Source organism: Lepidothrix coronata, unplaced genomic scaffold, assembly GCF_001604755.1.
Source record: "Lepidothrix coronata isolate B3197 unplaced genomic scaffold, Lepidothrix_coronata-1.0 Scaffold165, whole genome shotgun sequence".
Classification (NCBI taxonomy): Eukaryota; Metazoa; Chordata; class Aves; order Passeriformes; family Pipridae; genus Lepidothrix; species Lepidothrix coronata.
In genome coordinates, this window is record NW_016690345.1 from 233,761 (window position 1) to 252,496 (window position 18,736).

General features: G+C 44.3%; 1 protein-coding gene across 10 annotated transcripts in view; it reads left to right on the forward strand.

The window, feature by feature from the left end:
* AGAP1 (ArfGAP with GTPase domain, ankyrin repeat and PH domain 1) overlaps positions 1–18,736 on the forward strand; it is a 292,625-nt gene that overhangs the window by 224,467 nt on the left and 49,422 nt on the right. For 6 of the 10 annotated variants that reach the window (XM_017829561.1, XM_017829556.1, XM_017829562.1 and 3 more), the window contains one exon: positions 10,975–11,052. The exons of the other annotated variants lie outside the window; for them this stretch is intronic. In XM_017829561.1, coding sequence (XP_017685050.1) covers positions 10,975–11,052 — 78 coding nt within the window. The remainder of the gene's footprint in view (positions 1–10,974; positions 11,053–18,736) is intronic. 10 annotated transcript variants of the gene reach the window in all.

Here is an 18,736-nt window from a genome sequence, read left to right on the forward strand (position 1 = left end):
CAGTTTTCTTCCTTCAAGAGTTAAATGCAGGGGATCAAAATACCTCACCCTTGGCCTCCTACAGCCTAAAAAATCTTGCAACTTGCCAAGGGCTGCTCTGCATTGAGGCCTATAATGTATGCAAATAGTGGAGAAGGCAATGAGAACTTGCCTGTGTGGGCTATAATCAAAATGGACCCTTCAAGTTCTGTGTAACCTTTAAATACCATGTGTGACCCTTTGGCATCCCTGTAAAAGCTGGTTTTTATTGTGGCTTAGCTGGATTGTAACACGCTGTTTATTTTAAATTTCACTTTTTTAACAGCAGAATGAGATGAGGAACTACAACCAGTACTGCTTGTGAACCTGCCTGTAAATCTGAAGAGGCTGTGTGGGGTTTAGTTAGTTGTTTACAAAGTGTGAGTTACAGCTATGAACGTACCAGTCCGACTGCATCACGTGAATACACAAATCTCTGGTCCATCACTTTGTTCAGTTGGCAAAATTGGCTTTTATTCTCCCCCTGCGTGGTTGTTTTCTTTTTCTTAGAGTCATAGAATCACAGAGTGGCTTGGGTTGGAAAGAGACCTTAAGAACTATGTAGTTCCAACCACCCCCTTCATTAAAGAGAAGTGGGCATTGGTTTTGTAGAAGTGGATTTTTGTTTTTTAAGAAAAATAACACATGGGAATAAAGCAAACTCAAGGAAGCTCAGTGCTGGGATTTGCTGCTTTTGAAAGGCTGGCTTGATAAAATAGGTTTGACTTCTGCAGGGAGTGGGATAATACCAAGAGCACCAATGAGATGAAGCTGTTCTTGATGGGCTGCTTGTAAATATAAAGCCCTGTTCATTTCCCAAGGGAGGGAAATCCTGTCTCCTGCTCCCTTTAAAGCTGCCCCATCCCTGTCTCCTGTCCAAGGGGAAGATGGGATTTGCAGTACATGGTGGTGGTGGGGGATATTCTGCTGCACCAGTTGTGACAGCTCTGTGTGACTCTGCAGTTCGGCTTTCGCCATCAGGGCAGATCCATAAACAACGTGGAGCTTTGTGGAATCATTAATGCCGTGCTTGTATTGATGATTTCATTTCTGCACTGGAGGAGCAGGGCCGGTCCCTCCTGCTGCAAGGCTGCAGCTTCCCTGCTTTATGATGATACTCCTCTTTCCTTTTTCTTCCTCCCCCCTACCAAAAAAAAATAAAAAAAAATAAAACCCATCGGGTAAATTGATTTGGGGCTCAGCCTTGACAGAATCCCAGCCTTCGGCCCCTGCGCCGGCGCGGCCGCGGCGCGAGCGCTTCCTGATTGTTTGGATGCTCCGGCAGAGGCTGCCACATCAGACTCGGAGGTGTGCAGAGATTAACTGGTGTCTGTCCGACCATTTGTCATACAAATAACAGTGCCAGTAGAGTGAAGTACTATAAATCACTTTTTTCCAGGATTGAAACCTTTTATCAGTTGTGTCACTTCCATTATTCAGTAAGCGATTAGTAACGGCCATTGTGGTTGAGCCAGTTAGTAGTTAACACCTCAGAGCTGTGGCTTGTAAGGGAGCCTGTGACACCAGGTTCTGATGTAAATTCAGGATTAAATATTTACCTTCCCAGGCCCAGAGCAGTTGTTCCTGGGGGTTTTGCTGGAAGGTGGAAGGCAGCGTGGCTTCTTAATTCCTTGCTCGCTCAGGCGGCCACGTGGTGTTTATGTGTCCCTGCCAGAACACACCGTGTTTCAAACATGCAAATGTCAAATTGCAACCTCCTTTTTCCGACCTCATTCCAGAGCTAATCACAGCATCTCCCCAGGGATTTTCTGCAACTGCAGCTTTTGAAAAAAAAGTCGAATTACAGGAATGATAACCTTCACGTAAGAGCAACCGCAGAGAGTCACGAGTTAACCCTGAGCTTGTGGGATTTGTACAAAGCATCTGGGCAGATGTTGGGTAATAGCACAACCATTGGTTGAGCAGAGAGTGTGGGAAGGTTATGGTGACTTCTTTGTAAACTACGTATGAAAATTCCATGCTGCTTTATCCCATTGCCTGCTTTGATCAAGCTATTTGATTTTAATTTTTCGGGCTTTGAGGAGTCCTAAAATGGAAATTTATAGATTTTTGGGTTGGAAGGGACCTCAAAGACCATCCAGTTCCAACTCCCTGCCATGGGCATGGACACCTCCCACTAGACCAGGTTGCTGAGGTTGTCCTCCTTGCACTGTAGGTCCCAACATCTGCAGGTCTGCATTTTCTAGTGTAGTCAGGGGAAGGACCTGGAAGTTACCTTGTCTGTCAGTGCAGGATGATGTAGAACCTCAGGTAAAAAGGGTCTTCAGGGCTTTTTTTCCAACCTAAATGATTCCAGAGTGACCATCCTGTTTTAGCACAAGCTTTCAGGTTTATAGAGAAATAATCATTAAAGGTGGCTCAGTAGTTTGTAGGAAAAGACCTTGGCACAATAAATCTCTCCATTAGTTTCTCCAGCAAGGAATCCCTGTGTTAACGTGGGACTGAGTAACATGCTGAACTATTAAGCACCTAATTCTGGAAGATTGGCTCCTGTTTGTTTTTACACGTGATGAAAATTAAGGAACAATTCATGTTCTATATCTAAAGCTGCAGTGGGAAGCGGTGCTGTGTCTGCTCACATATGGATGTGATTCCCCCAGAACAAACAAAAGGGGGTTGTGTGTGCATGTTCCTCATCTGTGCCCATGCTGGAGGGCAAACTGCTAATGAGCCTGGATCAGGGCTGGGTCTCTGCAAAGGATGATATGATGGGATCATGGAATAGTTTGTGTGGGGAGGGACCTTAAAGGGACCATCTCATTCCACCCCCTGCCAGGGGCAGGGACACTTCCACTAGCCCAGGTTGCTCCAAGCCCTGTCCAGCCTGGCTTGGACACTTCCAGGGATGGGGAGTCACAACCTCTCTGGGCCGCAGCTGAGCCTATTTGAGCCATGAAATGCCTTATGGATAGTCTTTCCCAGAATGCTGTAGCACAAGGTGTTCTTTTGCCTGACCTCAGGTGACTTGTGTTGTTGAGCAAGGTTTGGATCCTCTACCAAGGTTACCTTGTCTGTGCTTTATGGTCTGGTGTGTCTGGTGGTCCTGAGGAGCTGACAGGGACAGCACCTGCTTTTTCAGGAGGGGAAACAGCTTGTGACATCTTTTTGTTTAAGTTTTTGTTTGCCTAGTGTGAGCTTACCTTTTACAGTAGGGTGGATGTTACGGATTTAATAGGTGAGAAAATAGTGAGAAAGATGAGAGAGGATAGGAATGGAAATTCCCATTTCTGTTCCATGTTTCAATTCCTTTTAACTAAGTAAAAGCTGGAATGCCAAAGTGGCAATGATGCCTAATGTACCTTTCTGCTACCTTACAAGAATACAGATGACTTACAAGCCTCCTTTGTTATCAGAGGGTAGTGCAGTCTCCTTTATTTATTTTAAAATAATTATAATAAATGCTGAACAAAATAAATGCAAGATAAGCAGTATACCCAGGTCTTTGAAAAAATCAAACACTTCATCATCTGTATCTACAAAAAATCTTAAGTAAATGAGAACTGTAAGAATTTCATAAATATTGGTCCTGCCCATGTCCTGACTCAGCTTTCCCTTGTTTCTTTTAAGATACCTTGGCAAAAAGGTGCTGTGGAGCTCGTTGATGTGCAGAGAGCACCTTCCCATCCCCCTTCATATGTAAATATTTTTTATCTTCAAACAAGTTACAGATTTTCTACCACCTAAAAAACCCCCAAACATGCTCTTTTTGGCATTAATTCCACCCAGTTATACTAGTTATGGTAGTATATTTTATTTCTAGTTTGCAGTTTCCACTCTGACACCTGATATACATTGGAACAGAAATTTCGTGGCCAAAAACTGTGGGAAATTTCAAGATGCCTGCACTGAGTTTATCCTTTAAAAGTGAGCAGTGAGGAGCAGCAGAAGCTCTTTCTGTTGTTCTGTAGCTGGTTTCTTGACAGTAATTGCTGGCACCAGCAGCCAAACGTGGCAGCTTTGTGTTCCAAGGGAGAAGGGTGCAGGCAGTGCATCCTTGCTGAAGGGATTCCAGTGCCCCTCGTTCGTCAGCCTGTGCCGGGCGAGCGTCGACTCCTTGTCCACGGGTGGAACTGATGGTCTGAGAGACGGATCAATCCATCGTGCCATGAAGGCAGTGCTTCCTGGGGTGAGCAGGGAAGTGGCTTTGTTCCCACAGGCAATACTGTGTCTGGGCTGATGGCAAATAACCCCACACAACCCCTCGATGTCCCACTCCTGCTCCACTAATCTTCCTTTCCTCAGTGTCCCTGGATTCTTCACCCACACTCTTGTTTCCTCTTCAGGGATGCTTTTTCCCGCTGTCCATCCAAATACACTGAGTTGGATTTAGTGATGGTGCATTTTGTATTTTGTATAATTATTCATTACAAGAGGTTGGACAAGACAACCTTTAAAAAGTCCCTTCCCACCCAAGCCATTCCACGATAGTGGAAGCTTTGCCAATAAGGATCTCAAAACCCGAGTGCTTTTGGTGTCACATCAACCAGGGTTTGTTGTCACAGGTGCCATTCTGGCCAGGTGTAGTGGTCTGAAGAAGCCTCTGTCAGTCTCCCCTTGCATCCTGGGGTCGTATTTAGCTGCAAGGTGCAGAGTTGGGAAGTGCTTCCTCACCGGCTCTGGTTTCCAGTGGCATCCCAGGTGGTGGTGTCACCTGAGCTCTGATGATACCAATTACAGGCATGACACTGATCTTGAAATCTGGATAATTGGGTGGAAATTCAAATACCTTTGAAATTCCAGAAGGGCCAATATCTTGGATCAAATGGAAGGGGATGCCCAGTGAAGTGATGAAGTCACCGTTCCTGGAAGTGTTCAAAAGAGGAGTGGACGTGGCATTTTGCAATATGGTTTAGTGGTATTTGGTTGAAGGTTGGAGCTGATGATCTTGGTGGTCTTTCCCAACCGTGACGATTCTGTGATTCTGTGAAATCTAATAGTGTAGCCCAAAGAAAAGGGAATTTAGTACCACAAAAGAAGTATAGTAGGAGTAGTTCATATTTGGCATTTGAGGCTTAGATATAATAAACTGCTTTGTTGTAAGCCAGGAATAAGCCAAGGTGGGCTGGACACTTGCTTAGCTCGTGGATAGCTCTGGTAATTAATGCATGGTGATTATAGGTTATTCTTGTCATACTTCCAGGTGTAAAAGATATGATCTAAGTAATGGAATGGAGTTTCAGGGCCTGCTTGTGCTGTAGCTGGCTTCACTCCTCTGAAGTAGATTAATATGGATCTATTTGAATATAAATATTAAAGTGCAATTAAGCCAAATACGTAATTTTCAATCAGCACATTTGGGGTGGTTTTTACATGTGAATTACTGGAGTGGGACAGCTGGGCTGTACAGAAAACTGTCATGCAGCATTAGAAGTGAAAAAATCAGCGATGATCTTGACAAACCACATCTTGTCAGGGCAATGTTTTCGTTTCCTCTGCAGGAAAACCTCTTTACGGTTGGTTTTTTATTTTATTTTTAGTCCAGATGCGTCCGAAAAAAAAAAAAGCAGTGGCAGAGTGACAGACTGATTCTCCTAATTCCATAATAGCTCAGCTGGCCTCGTGTAGTCAACCCAAATTGGAGGAGCTAACCCTGGGAACGGGTTGTTTTGCAGGGCTGGAGCTGGAGCTGGTGGTCCGGTGATCACAGCCAGGCCCTCACAGCCCCTTCCGTGGCAGGGGGAGGCTCATTAAATAATTACACCTTTGATTAGCTGCTTCAACTGCTCGTTGCCTTTGAAATATGATAGTATAATCTAAAGCTTTTATTAAAAGACAGTTTTTCTAGGTGGTTGAGAAGGGATTTTTTTGTGTGTGGAGAAAAGGGGCCATAATTTTCTGCTTCACGATAATGAAAAACCAAGAGAAAGGTTTCCAATTACCATTTAGTTTTGTCAATTCGAATCTTGCGTGTTTATAGTGTATTGGAAAGGCAGTGAAGTCGTTCAGTGGGTCCTTTACCTATTGCAGAAGTTTTGATGGAGAAATATTGCAAGGAGGAAAAAAAAATTAAAAACATTTTTTAGGAATGTTTAATTAGAGTAACTTTTTTCCCCTGTCACGAGCAGAAGTATGAATGTGTTTTCATTTTTTTTTCCCTTCATTTGAAATGTTCAAAGCTGAATAGAAGCCAAACGTAATTAACTATTAATAGGATTTGAAGTATTGCTTTTAGAGTGTTTTCTGGGTTTAAAATAGAGCGCTGGGAAGGATTTCAGCTCTGGAGGAAAGGGTGGGGTTTTTTTGTACCAGACAGAGAATTTTACTTGTGTTTGGGGAAATATCCGTAACTCAGCACTTTTAGTAATTTACTTTACTATTTTACTTTACATCAGCTTGTTTTTTGAGTATTCTGGAGTCCAAAAAGAGCATATTTAGGACTGTTACCATATGAAATACTTTTTGTCTCTTGGATCCATTTTCTTAGTCCCCTGGGATGTATGTCTTGATAACATCCATGCACCAAACAGGTGTGTTTGGAAACTTTAGAGTCATGTTCAGGTTTCCTTTGGAAATCCGGGTTAATAGATAAGCTGTACATATTTGTTAGAAATTATAGAAAATTGATGGACACATTTATCATCCCTGCCTGTGTCAGGGGACTGGAATGAGAAGGACTCGAAGGCCCCTTCCGACCGAAACCATCTGAGAATCTTGTGATTTTTTGATTCTGTGATTTTTAAGTTCTGTGCACTTTGTGGTTTGATTTTTTTTTTATTTTAAAATTTAGGTGTTGTACAGGTCTAGAAACACAATGTTTCCAGTTTATTTTACTTTCTAAATGTCGTATATTAGATATGCCTGGGGTTTGGGCTGCCTTTTTTTTTTAACCCTTTTGGAGGAATTTTTGTCATTGCTTTCACATAGGGTAAAACAATGTCAAGCCCTTTCACAGTCTCAGAGACAAGTTTCCATGGGCTGAGAATCTCCTGAGTTGCATCTTAATGGAATCATTTTCATCCTCTTACCAAAGAGTGTGGTGGTGTTGGGCAAATTCCTGTTCTGCTGATCAGCAAGGGTGAGACTGTAGGTATTAAGAGTCTCCTAAGAGTAAAAGCATATTTCTGCTTATCAAAATGTATAGAGAACTGAATTAGTGCAGGCTTAAAGGGGTTAATATGAGGTTTTATTGAGTACAGTACCTTGAGCATCCTCAGAGAACTTCCCTGGTACCAAACAGATGGATCCTCAGATCACACGTGGGTACATTCCTTCTACAAACATCTGCTGCTTTAAGAAAGAATGGTACGTGATCGTGGTGGTAGTAAACATATTTACTACAAAACCTAATCAAAACAGGACAAGTAGATTCATTAACAGAGAATAAATAGCAGGCCTGTTAAAGAAAGCAACCACAGAGATTCTGTCTGCAGGGGGATGGTCACAGCTGGGAAGTTACTGTCTGCACAAGTACAAAGAGAGGGGGTAATTGGGAGTGATCAAGTTTAACTGATTCCCAGTTACTCCATATCTTGGCAAAAGGTTCTACTGAAGCCTGGTTTTCTTCTATGATACCAACATGCCTATTTTCACTCTAAGATGTGAGAGGCTGTTTTACATCCAGAGTGTGTGTGTGTTAAGTGGGTATAGTTCAGCTCACAGTGGAGTCCTCAAAAACATCAGCAAAGGGAGGCCTCTCTGTCTCCAGATCCAGCTGGATTTCCTCCCAGAGCTGCATTGTCATACACTCCATTGTCATGGAGAGACCCAACATGTATCATCTCCCACTGGATTTAAGTATCTTCTGCTTGGATTCAGTGTTTGGGGCTCTCTTTTGGTTGTTTTTGGATGTTCAAAGACCTGCAGAGCCATCAAGTAACCTGTACAGCTCCCACTTCAAAGCATGTGCATCACAGTCCCTGCCTCACAAATAAGGAGTGGAATTGCCTCTGGAAAAGCACAGTCAGTGCCTACAAAGTCATGGCAAAGGCTTCCATGATCTCCAGGCTCTGTGTGCTCTACAGCCTTTCCCCATTTGCAGCAACCAGTCTGTAGCAGTTCTTCACCTCACAAGTGTCCTGGTGTGTTTGATTTAAGCAGTTTAAGGTTCTTTGTAGGAAAACCACAGCAGAAAACACTTCTGACCCTTCCAAATTTGTATGAGTCCGTTTCAGGTTGGACATCAGGAAAAATTTTTCGCTGAAAGGGTGGTCAGGCATTGGAAAGGGGCGCCCAGGGCAGTGGAGGGGTCACCATCCCTGGCAGTGCTCAAAAACTGAGTGGATGTGGCACTTGGTGATATGGGTATATGTAGTTAAATTCATTCCAGGTATTTGATGTTTGAGAGAGGTGTGTTTCTGGGTTTTTTCTGGAATCTCTAGTTAGAGACACTTCTTAGTGGCTTTTTTGGAAGAGAATACACTTCCAGGAGATACTTCAAATCAATCTGCCTTAAGGATCTTTCTAATTAGTGAGTTTTGCTGTTACATAATGGAGTGTTTCTTACAGCTTTTTCTTGGTAACCAGTTGGGGTTGATTTGATTGTTTAAGTGTGTATATGATATAAATAATAGATGTAGATATAATATAGATATAATATGAATATAGATATATAGAGTTGGCAACAAGAGCTTTTGTTGAATTAACTTTGGACCCAGCAAGTGAACCCAGACCGGAGCGGCTGAATATCCTGTGATATAAGTGAAAGCCAAACCAGGCAAATAATGACCTGTGGCGCCTGTTCCAGCCTTGTTGGTCGGTAACAACACTGTAATTCCAAAACCAGGTGGGATAGGAGGCTCCACTGGGTCCTGGCACATCAGTCACCCCGCAGAGGCTGCGCTTGGCAGTGCCCAAACCCTGCTGCTGATAATCCTATTGAATCCTCAAAGCCAGGAGAGCACCTGGAGCAAACAGGCTGGAGCCTAATCAGTGGGAAAGGACACACTGGGATGTATCAGGACCTCAGCATCATTGTGGGAAAAGTCCATTTATTTAAAGAGAAGGGAAAGACCTGACACCTACCACATTAAAATGGATTATTTCATCAATAGGTTAATAGAAAACCAGGCTGAGAGTTCACTCCTGCTCACACAGCCAGACTCAAACATGCCATTAAAGTGTGAAAAATGGAAAAGGGACTGGGAAAGGGTCTCTGTGCACTGCAGACCATCTTCCCTTCAGAGGGGTGCCAAACCTCGATTTTACCTATTTATATGTAAATGTTTTAGAGGAAAAACAAGTTCTCTGCTGGGCAATTGTGCCTCTGTAGGTGCTGAGACTTGTTAAAATGAAAGGTTTTTTTCAGCTTGAAGGATGCACCCAGTGAAAACACTTTCAGATTTGATGATGTCACCGCGAATCCAGTCCTCCTTTTCTGTATATGACATAAAAACCTGCAGATGGCTTTATTAAAACCTCATATAGCTTAACAGCCTTAGTTCTTCAGCTGAAAACCAGGCTTTTTGTTAAAGATTGGAATGACTTCACGTCACTGTTCCTTTTCCCTGAAAGCAGCCATTTGGTCTGACTTTTGTGGGGCATTCAAAAAGTTCCCTCATAAATACAGAAAGAAAACTTTTAAATTATTGTATCCCAGTACTCGGTACGTTGTGTGATGTCCCTGTCATCCCAAAGGGTGAGGAGCATCTGTGGTGGGAGAGGGGAGGGTCTAAGGTCCCTGAGGAGACCTCTGAGATCGTTGAGTCCAACCATTAACGCAGCACCACCGTGTTCACCACTAAACCAGGTCCCCAGGGGCCACAGTCACACTTCCAGGGATGCTAATCCCACCACTTCCCTGGTTTTTCAGTTGCTGGCAGTGCCAGCAGTGTCCTGGTGTACTTGGATGTTTCCTGCAGTTGCTGTCTGATGAATCTCAGCCTAAACATATTTTTGATTGAACGTCCTTCTCATGCTGGGATTTCACTCTTGAGGCAAAACACGTCGATTTTAAAGAAGGTGAAAATGTGCTCTCCCCTAATGAGCACAGGAGTGGAGTGTTTTTGAGCAATATTTTCTGCTAATTGTGAAACAGCAGCCAGGAGCTCAGAGAATCTCAAAGTTTGAGTCAATTCTAATAACATGGGGATGTTACTGTTCTGTGTAAAGGATCGATTTTATTTTTTTTTCCCTTTCCAAATAAACACCTTGATTTTGCAGTGATTTGCCAGGGGGGAAGGAAGGGAGGACCAACAAACATTGATTGCATCAGTGTCTGCTTGACACTCTTCAGAATAATTAGGTGATGCCCAGAGAAGCTGTGGCTGCCCCATCCCTGCATGGGGCCAAGTTGGACAGGGCTTGGAGCAACCTGGGCTAGAAAGTGTCCCTGCCCATGGCAGGGGGTGGGACTGGATGGGCTTTAAGGTCCATTCATCCCAGGCCATTCTGTGATTCTATGATGATTTTAATGTCTCTAAGCTCAGCACTACAAATAGCATTTGTGGTTAGGAGGATTCAAGGTCATTACATCATCACTTCAATTTTTAAAGGCGATGATGTAAAAAGGAGGTTTAAGGGTGAACTCCAGGCACCAAGTGATCCCTACAGGCTTTTGGGGAAAAGGAGCTCTTGTCAGGCTGTTCTGTCATGAATTAAATCGCATTTTACAGTAGCTGTTTTGTCTAGTCTTGTATCCTCTGCACAAATACTTCCTGCCTTTTTTTACTTCTCCTGGTCTGTTTTTATCTATTCCAATAGCAGATCCATTTAATCTTGTCATGTCACGTTGTAGAGACTGAAAGAAAAATCCCTCTCAAGAGTTTTTCTGTCTGGGCCGTGGATTGGAGAGGCTGAGTGGTCCTGTGTGCATTTTCTGTGTGGAGCTCTTCACTTGTTAACAGGCTCGTGCTTGTATTTTACTTCACATGCTTTTTGATGTTTCTTTTCTCCCCTTTTTCATTGATTTTCTTTCTTTTTTTTTTTCTTTTGGTCCCCTTCTTTTTCTTTATTTTTATTCTCTTTTTTTTCTCTTCCCCTCCTGCTCTCTGGACGCAGCCAAACGCAAAGCTTGGAAACTAAACCGTGTTGGTAGCCTGCGAAATATATACAGCAGCAGCAGCACCAACACCGAAGGTAACAAACCCACCCGTCCCAGATGGAAACCTCCTCTCTTCCCCCTTTTTTTTAACCCTCTTCTCCAAAACTTCGTGCTCCTTGCCTCTGTCCCTTCCCCAGTGTGGGCATGGAAGTGAGCTTTGCCCCGAGCATGCCTGTCCCACCCGTGTTTGCAGAGTCATTCCACCTGGGCTTTCCGTCTCTCTGGTTGTGCCTTTCACTTTGCCATTTGTGTTCCTTTCAGCTTACTTAAATCTTGACCTTTCCCTCTAGTCGTGGAGTGGTGATGTTTAAATTACTTCAGGAACCCATTTTCTCCTTTTATTTTTTTTTTTCAGGAGATACATATATATTTTCCCTTTCTCCGTGTGGGCACTCAATGTAATATTTCCCAAGTTATTACAGTTTTTAAAAGTGTTAGTATCAGGTGTAATGATCTGTAGCCAAATACAATAGTGTGCCGTGACATTTAAGTAACAATCTTAATTTGTTTTGTGCAAGCCTTCTCCATAATGCTCTTTGCAGCTCTAATCCAGAGGCGAGACAGTGCCGGGTCATTTGCATGTGCTGCTCTTGCTTGTAAATTCTGGATATTGTTGTATTTCTAAAGGTCACCTGGTGCCAAAGTTCACAAATTGACTTACATTGCTTTTTTTCCCACCCAAGACAGCCGTCATGCCTTTTGTATAATAGCACATGGAATTTTATATATTTATTTCCCCCTCCCCACACCTCCACCTTCGTTTGAACAACACAATTATAAACTGCCTTTTTATATATATATATATTTTATTTTATTATTACAAATGTCAAAGGTCAGAATTACTTGGAAACCAGGCAAGGAGAGGGGGTGAAAAAAACACTCCAGCACCACCATCTCCAGCAGCATGGAAGAGGGATGGTGTAAGAAACGGAATGCAAAATAGGTCACAACTCAGTAATCTCGCTGGAAGGGAGGGGGATTTTTTTTTTTCTCTTCACTTAAGTGCAAACCAAATGGGTCAAGTAATGGCGAGCGCCTGCCCTAACACTAATTGACTTATTTTGGAATGATTATAACTGTAATATTTTTCTTAATGTCAGTGTTTTCTGGGCTGTTGATTTTAGTGATTGCCAAGCGGTGGCATTAAATCTCTTGTAAATTTTAAATTGCGAGCTATTTCTGTAAACAAGTCCCTCTGTTCACATCCTGATCATTAACCTTTGGTGATTTATATCACCCTCCTTTTTTTGCACAATTACAGCTAGTTGCTCTCCCTGCCAAACAAAGTGTGTGCAGGAAACAAAACTGGGATTTTATTCCAGCTTGTTAAGGCAGCTTTTTTAAAGTATAATTTTATTTTGTTTCTCAGTCTAAACATAAAATTATTACCTTTCAGAGCTGTCTTTTTTGTTCTTTTCTTTTCAATACACAATGAGAGAAAATGATTGTCAGATAGTCATAAGATTTGATTGGGGTTTTTCCCCCCCACTTTCCTCTTTAGTAATTTTTAATTTTCCCTGTAGTTGCTGGTCTTTATCTCCCAGCCAAATTTTTCTTCTAATCAGCATATTTGTTGTTCCAGGTTTACTGCTTGAGAAGCTTGTGATTTTATATCTACCTGTTACTAAATCACAGCAGGGAAACAAATATATAGAATTCCCTTGTGTTTCATGGACAAAGGTTTTTTTAGGGCATGTCTATTTTCAGGGATCTTTTATCTTACTCATCAAACTAAGGATCAAAGGCACCATGGTATGGGAATGAATATAGTCCTGCTGGCCATGGCCCAAAGAGTTTTGAGACACAGAATGAAATTCTAAAATTAGGCAAATGAATCTTTACTTGGATGTTTTTTTCCCCCTAAAAACTGCAGGTTCAGAGTTCTCCATAGCTTTGAGCTGGTCCCTTCAGCCCCTGTGTGAGAACTGCAGTGGTGAGACGGGCACATGTCGAGTTAATGAGCATTGTGGGCATTAAAGCCACGTGCTTCCATAATTGTGCCTTCAGAAAAGAGAACGAGGATGGGAAATGACAGTCCAGGATAACAAATCTGCTCTGGTGTTCAGCTCGTGTTTGCTCAGTTGCACCTGTTTACACACCAAAAATATTTCCATCCCTGCAGTCCGGGTTCTAAAGGCTTGGGGCAGAAAGCAGCCTCTCCAGTGATTTTTGTCGCTATTTTTAGGTATTCTCTGTGCTTCTGGGTAGCCAGTCTCAGGTTACAGTGGAGAACTGTGCAGCTCAGGTGCTGCAGCTGTGCTGAGGGGTTGTGAGGGTGCCCAGCCTGGTGGCATCCTGGGGTATCCTCCTTCCGTGGGGCTCCTCCCTCTTGGCTTGTTGGACAGCAAAAGTAGTGCTGTGGGTGGGCAAGGGGGGGATTTTCACAGGGTGTAAGATCCCTGAAGGACTCTACCTTCTGAGGGTACTACAGAATCCTTTAGGTTGGAAAAGCCCTCCAGGATCATCGAGTCCAACCTGTGCCCAATCCCCACCTCGTCCCCCAGCCCAGAGCACTGAGTGACATGTCCAGGCCTTCCTTGGACACCTCCAGGGTGGGGACTACAAACCTCCCTGGGCAGCCCCTCCCAAGGCCTGACCATCCTTTCCAGAAGAAATTCTTCTTGATGCCCTTAACCTCCCGTGGCACAGCTTGAGGCTTGTCCTCTTGTCCTGTCACTTGTTCCTTGGGAAAAAACACCAGCCCCACCTGGCTCCACCCTCCTGTCAGGTGGAAAGGAAGTAAAAATTCCACAGCTCTGTCCTCCATCACTTTTTATCATTGCAAGAAATCTTACTCTCGTGAATTTTAGGATTTTCCTAAACTCTTAGTTTTCAGATCTGGGTTTTTTCTATAGGGAGCCACTGACAAGTGAAAAAGTCCCACCCACTCCCTATTGCAGGCAGCCAGGCTTTAAGCAATCCTTTGATTCTCCAGGGGGGGAAAATATCTAGTAGCAGTGAGTTATGCTTGAAACAAACCCCACTCTGGTGTTAAGACCTGCTGGAATCACTGGCACCTGCTATCATTGTAGTTCTATTAAAATACAGAATTATTTCTCTGTATCAGCAGACTGAGGCCGGGTTGGACAGGGCTTGGAGCAGCCTGAGCTAGGGGAAGGTGTCCCTGCCCATGGCAGGGGGTGGAATGAGGTGAGCTTTAAGGCCCCTTCCCACCCAAACTAGTCTGGGATTCTGTGATTTTATGATTTTGCAGCAGAGTGGAAAGGATCATCTTTATGGAATTTAATGCCTGTGCTCTGCATGCTGTGGTTTAACCTGCATAAAGATATTAAATCTTCATTTTTCCACTCTTCTCAGTTACATATGTGATTTTAAACAGTGCTGGGTCAGATTTGCCAGGCACTGATGGGCAACCTTTAGTTTGGATATTCATGAAGCCCCAACCTCCCTTTGGTTTCAGAGGTAGTGATGCCTTCGCTGCCATGGTGCTGTGCCTGTGCAGGAAGTTACATCCTGCATAAACTGAATTTTTAAAGTTTTTTAGAAGTCTTGGCACCCAAACAAAACAACAAATCCGTATGGTAGGGGGGGTTCAGTGCCTTTCATCAGCAGTTTGTCACTCGTGGGCAGCAATATAAAACAGGATAAAATTCTTCCAGTGGAACACAACCTTTATCAAGAGCTGTGGGCGAGCAAAAGCAGAGCTCTATTGTCCTGATAGGGTTGATTTTCAGAAATAATTAGATTTAGACACTGGGTTTGGAAAGGGGAGAGAAGTATTAGCATAGCCATGCCCAGTGGGACATGGCACAAATATTTCCTTAATTGAGGCTGCTAATAAACATACATCTGCCAAGTTAGGGGGGGTAATTTACACCGAGTGGCAAAAGGTGAGAAGAGTTAACGTTATACAGGATGTAAATAACACAAACTGTGTGTTAGGGCACCTCAGCAGCTCCTGCTTGCCACCCTTTTGAAAGGGTGGAGGGTTATGAGGATGGTGCTTGAGCAGAAGAGATTTTTGCGACAGGGAAGAGGGCGTGATGAAAAGGGAGCTGAACTGGGTCTGGGTGTTACTGGAGGCAGGCGTGAGTAGCATTCCAGCTGGAACCACAGCCCCTGAAGGGGCCTTCAGGGGTGTTTGAAATGCACCACTGAGAATCTTCTGGTGCTGCACCTGACTTCTTGTTTCTGGGAAGTGTTTGCTGAGGGAGTGGCATCGCCCACCGGACATGCGCGGTGAGTTACTGTTGATCAGCACCAGCACCCCCTGAAGACAACTACCTTGGGCAAAGTCTGGTTGCCTTGGAAGCCAGAACATTTATTTATTTATTTATTTATTTATTTATTTTTATTTCTGATTCTGGCAAAATATTGCTGGGTGCCTATGAGAAACACCTTAAGCCTGGCGAGTCCTTGATTTATACCCATGAAAGTGGTTGGAGTTGATGATCTTGGAGGTCTTTTCCAACCTGAACGGTGCTATCATTTTATGATCCTGTGAAAAATAGGAATATTTTTTTGTTTAAAAGCTGACTTTTGGGATGAGTGTAATGGGTGTACTTTCTCACTGTACAGTGCCTGGCAGAGAAGAGCCCTTGCCTTCTGTTGACTTTCAGTGCTGAAAGGTTGGACCAGGTGATCCTTGAGGTCCCTTCTGACCTGATACTCGATGATTTTGTGACTTTGAACTGTGCTTGTTCAAACACTGGTGCAAGGTGTCTGTGGCTATTTATACAGTTCCTAATATTGAGAATAAAATAGGTTGGAAGTGGAAATTGATATCAAACTGATTGCTGCACGTTCTTTAGAGCAGCTCTTGCCAGGTACCAAGAGGCATCACCGCTTCTGGACCCGTGTTTTCCCTACATTTCCATCGACTTAATTGAGTTCTCTGGAAGAAGTTATAGACTAATTGTATCCTGTGGTAATTTTCAGTGTAGTTTTCTAAATCTGATCTCTGTCACACACCACAGACACAGGCAGTGGGGCTGTGCCTAAATGTTTATTTTCTCTTGCACAATCCTTTGCTTCTCAGTCTCTGGTTTTCCAGAAGTGGGTGGGCTGTGGCAATGTCTGGCTTTTGGCAGAGCAAAATAAATGTGAATTCAGGTTAAGTGCAGTAACTTGACTATGGAAGGATGATGGTGAAAAGAGTATCATGGAATCCCAGACTGGTTTGGGTTGGGAGGGACCTCAAAGCTCATCCAGTGCCACCCCCTGCCATGGGCAGGGACACCTTCCACTAGCCCAGGTTGCTCCAAGCCCCATCCAACCTGGCCTTGGACACTTCCAGGGATCCAGGGGCAGCCACAGCTTCTCTGGGCAGCCTGCTAGGGCCTCACCACCCTTATGTGCAGCATCACCAGTGGTATTGTGTAACTTTTTGGAAGTGCTGTGGTGGCTCTGGTGGTCTGGGGATTTTCCTAAAATTCATGGAATGCACTCCCACTTCCACTAACAGAAAAAAAATCCCTTATGCTTTAGGTTCCGTGTCATCACAGTCTCAGGGTTTTGGCTCATTTCCCATCCCAACCACCCCTCCCACTCCAAAAAAAAGGCAAAACAAACAACAACAACAACATTTTAGATATCTCCTGTTGATAATAACTTCCAAATGGAAGTCAGTGGCAGCTGGTTCTTCGCACTTTAACCCTTCCTCTGCTGCCCTTCCAGGAAATAATTGATGACTGATTGGCCCATTAACCTTTTTTTTTTTAAAAAAAAAAAAGTTTGACAGGCTGAACTTGTGTAATGAGGAGGGATTCCTGGTGAAATCAGGCTGATGGCTGAGTTGCTTGCCCCTGAGGATGCAGAATTAGCCCCGTGGGACCTCGTCTGCATAGAAACTGGACACAATTAGTGTAATATCCGGTGTTATTAATGTAGTTTGGAGTAATTGGGCAGGTTGATTTCGACAGGTTGATGGTGCTAAAATACTATTATAGTGGACCTTTCCATGAATAACTGTTAAACATGGAAAACTGTTTAATAAAATTTTGTGATTGGGCTCACAGGGATTTAAATAGCACAACCTATAATTTGACTGAAGAGTAAAACTGAACAATTTCATCCTGCTGCCTGGATTCTCCTGTTCCCGTGTGCAGTGGTTAAGGATGTACAGGTTTGCTCCCTGTCTTTTGTAGGCGTTGCCTGGGGGTGACATGGAGCAGGCAGTGCTGCTTTTGTTTCACAGTGGAGCTTAGGAAAAACAAATTGGTGTGTTTAAGCAGGGAAGGTGTGTTCAACTGGTACAGCTTTTTAGGGACCGTGGAGTCCAGCCATTAACACAGCACCACCATATTCACCAGTGAACCACGTCCCCAGGTGCCACACTCACGTGCCTTTCAAACACCTCCAGGGATGGGGACTCCACCACCTCCCTGGGCAGCCCCTGCCAAGGCCTGACCACCCTTTCCAGGGAGAAATTCCTCCTCATATCCTACCTGACCCTCCCCTGGCACAGCTGGAGGCCGTTCCCTCTCCTCCTGTCCCTTGTTCCCTGGGAGCAGAGCCCGACCCCCCCAGCTCCCCCCTCCTGTCAGGGAGTTGCAGAGCCAGAAGGTCCCCCCTGAGCCTCCTTTGCTCCAGGCTGAGCCCCCCCAGCTCCCTCAGCTGCTCCTGCTGCTCCAGCCCCTTTCCCAGCTCCGTTCCCTTCCCTGGACACACTCCAGGACCAGTATCTGACCTGGACAAACCAGCTTCCTATGTTTGATCACCATTATTCAGTGGGAGATCAGAGGATTCAGTGATGCTGCAGCTTGGTTCTGCATAACTCCTTCAAGGTTTGGAATCCTAATGCTGGGAAGTCGCCTCAAAAGCAGGATGGATTGGTGCAGGAGTGGTGCAGAGACACTCCAATATACACCATGTATGCTGTTGAGTGTTAGTTGTATACCCTGTATTCAAGTTGTTGCTCTTTGGGAGGTCAGCCTTGCCAGTGCACTGGAGAAGTCCCTCCCATTGTCCTCTTCTGGGTCTCTGCATCCCTACAGAGTCTTGTGCCTGCGTAAAAAGGAGGAGGTGTGGGGAATTTTTACCTTGAGGTAGCAAAATGACCATTTTGTCTAGCAGGCAGCTCCTGCAGCTTGTACCAGACCTTTGGCTTACAGGGGAGTGACGTGGTGGGTGATCAGGTGTAGAAGAACTTAACTGTGTGATCCTACAGGAGACAGAGTACAGGACGGAACAGAATTTCATTTATGGTGCAGGTAGTTCCTCTTACATCTTCCTCAGGAACAGGAGAGCTCTGTTTGATAAATGAGGCTTTTCCCACGATTTATTTGTAACATTTTGGGTAATGATTCTACCTGTTTGTTTCTAACACAGTGTTGCTGTAACAGGGAAGGGTGGAAAAACCAGGGGAAAAAAAACAGGTTCGAGGGATCCTGGTACGTGAATAAACCAAACACCGTTGCTAGTTGGCAAAACAATAGCTATTTATTAGGAACAAGGTGGCAAACAGGGAAAAAGGTGAATAAAGACAGGCGCCTGAGGGAAAGAATCAGGGCGGAGGAAAAAGTGCATAAAAGACCCTAGAGAGAAGGCTCCCCCCCAATACTCACCCAGGTGTCACCTGTAAGCAAGTCTTACCCATCCTAACCAATAATGAGGTCTCTCTGTAGCAGCTGCGTGTCCCGGAGGGGTGGCAGGCTCCCACTTCAAGCAGGCGTCCCCGCTGAAAGCAACTTGGTCCATCGTGAAGAGCCGGCCCCCCCTCAGGGCACCAGTCTGCCTTTTTAAAGTTTATTGAGAGCA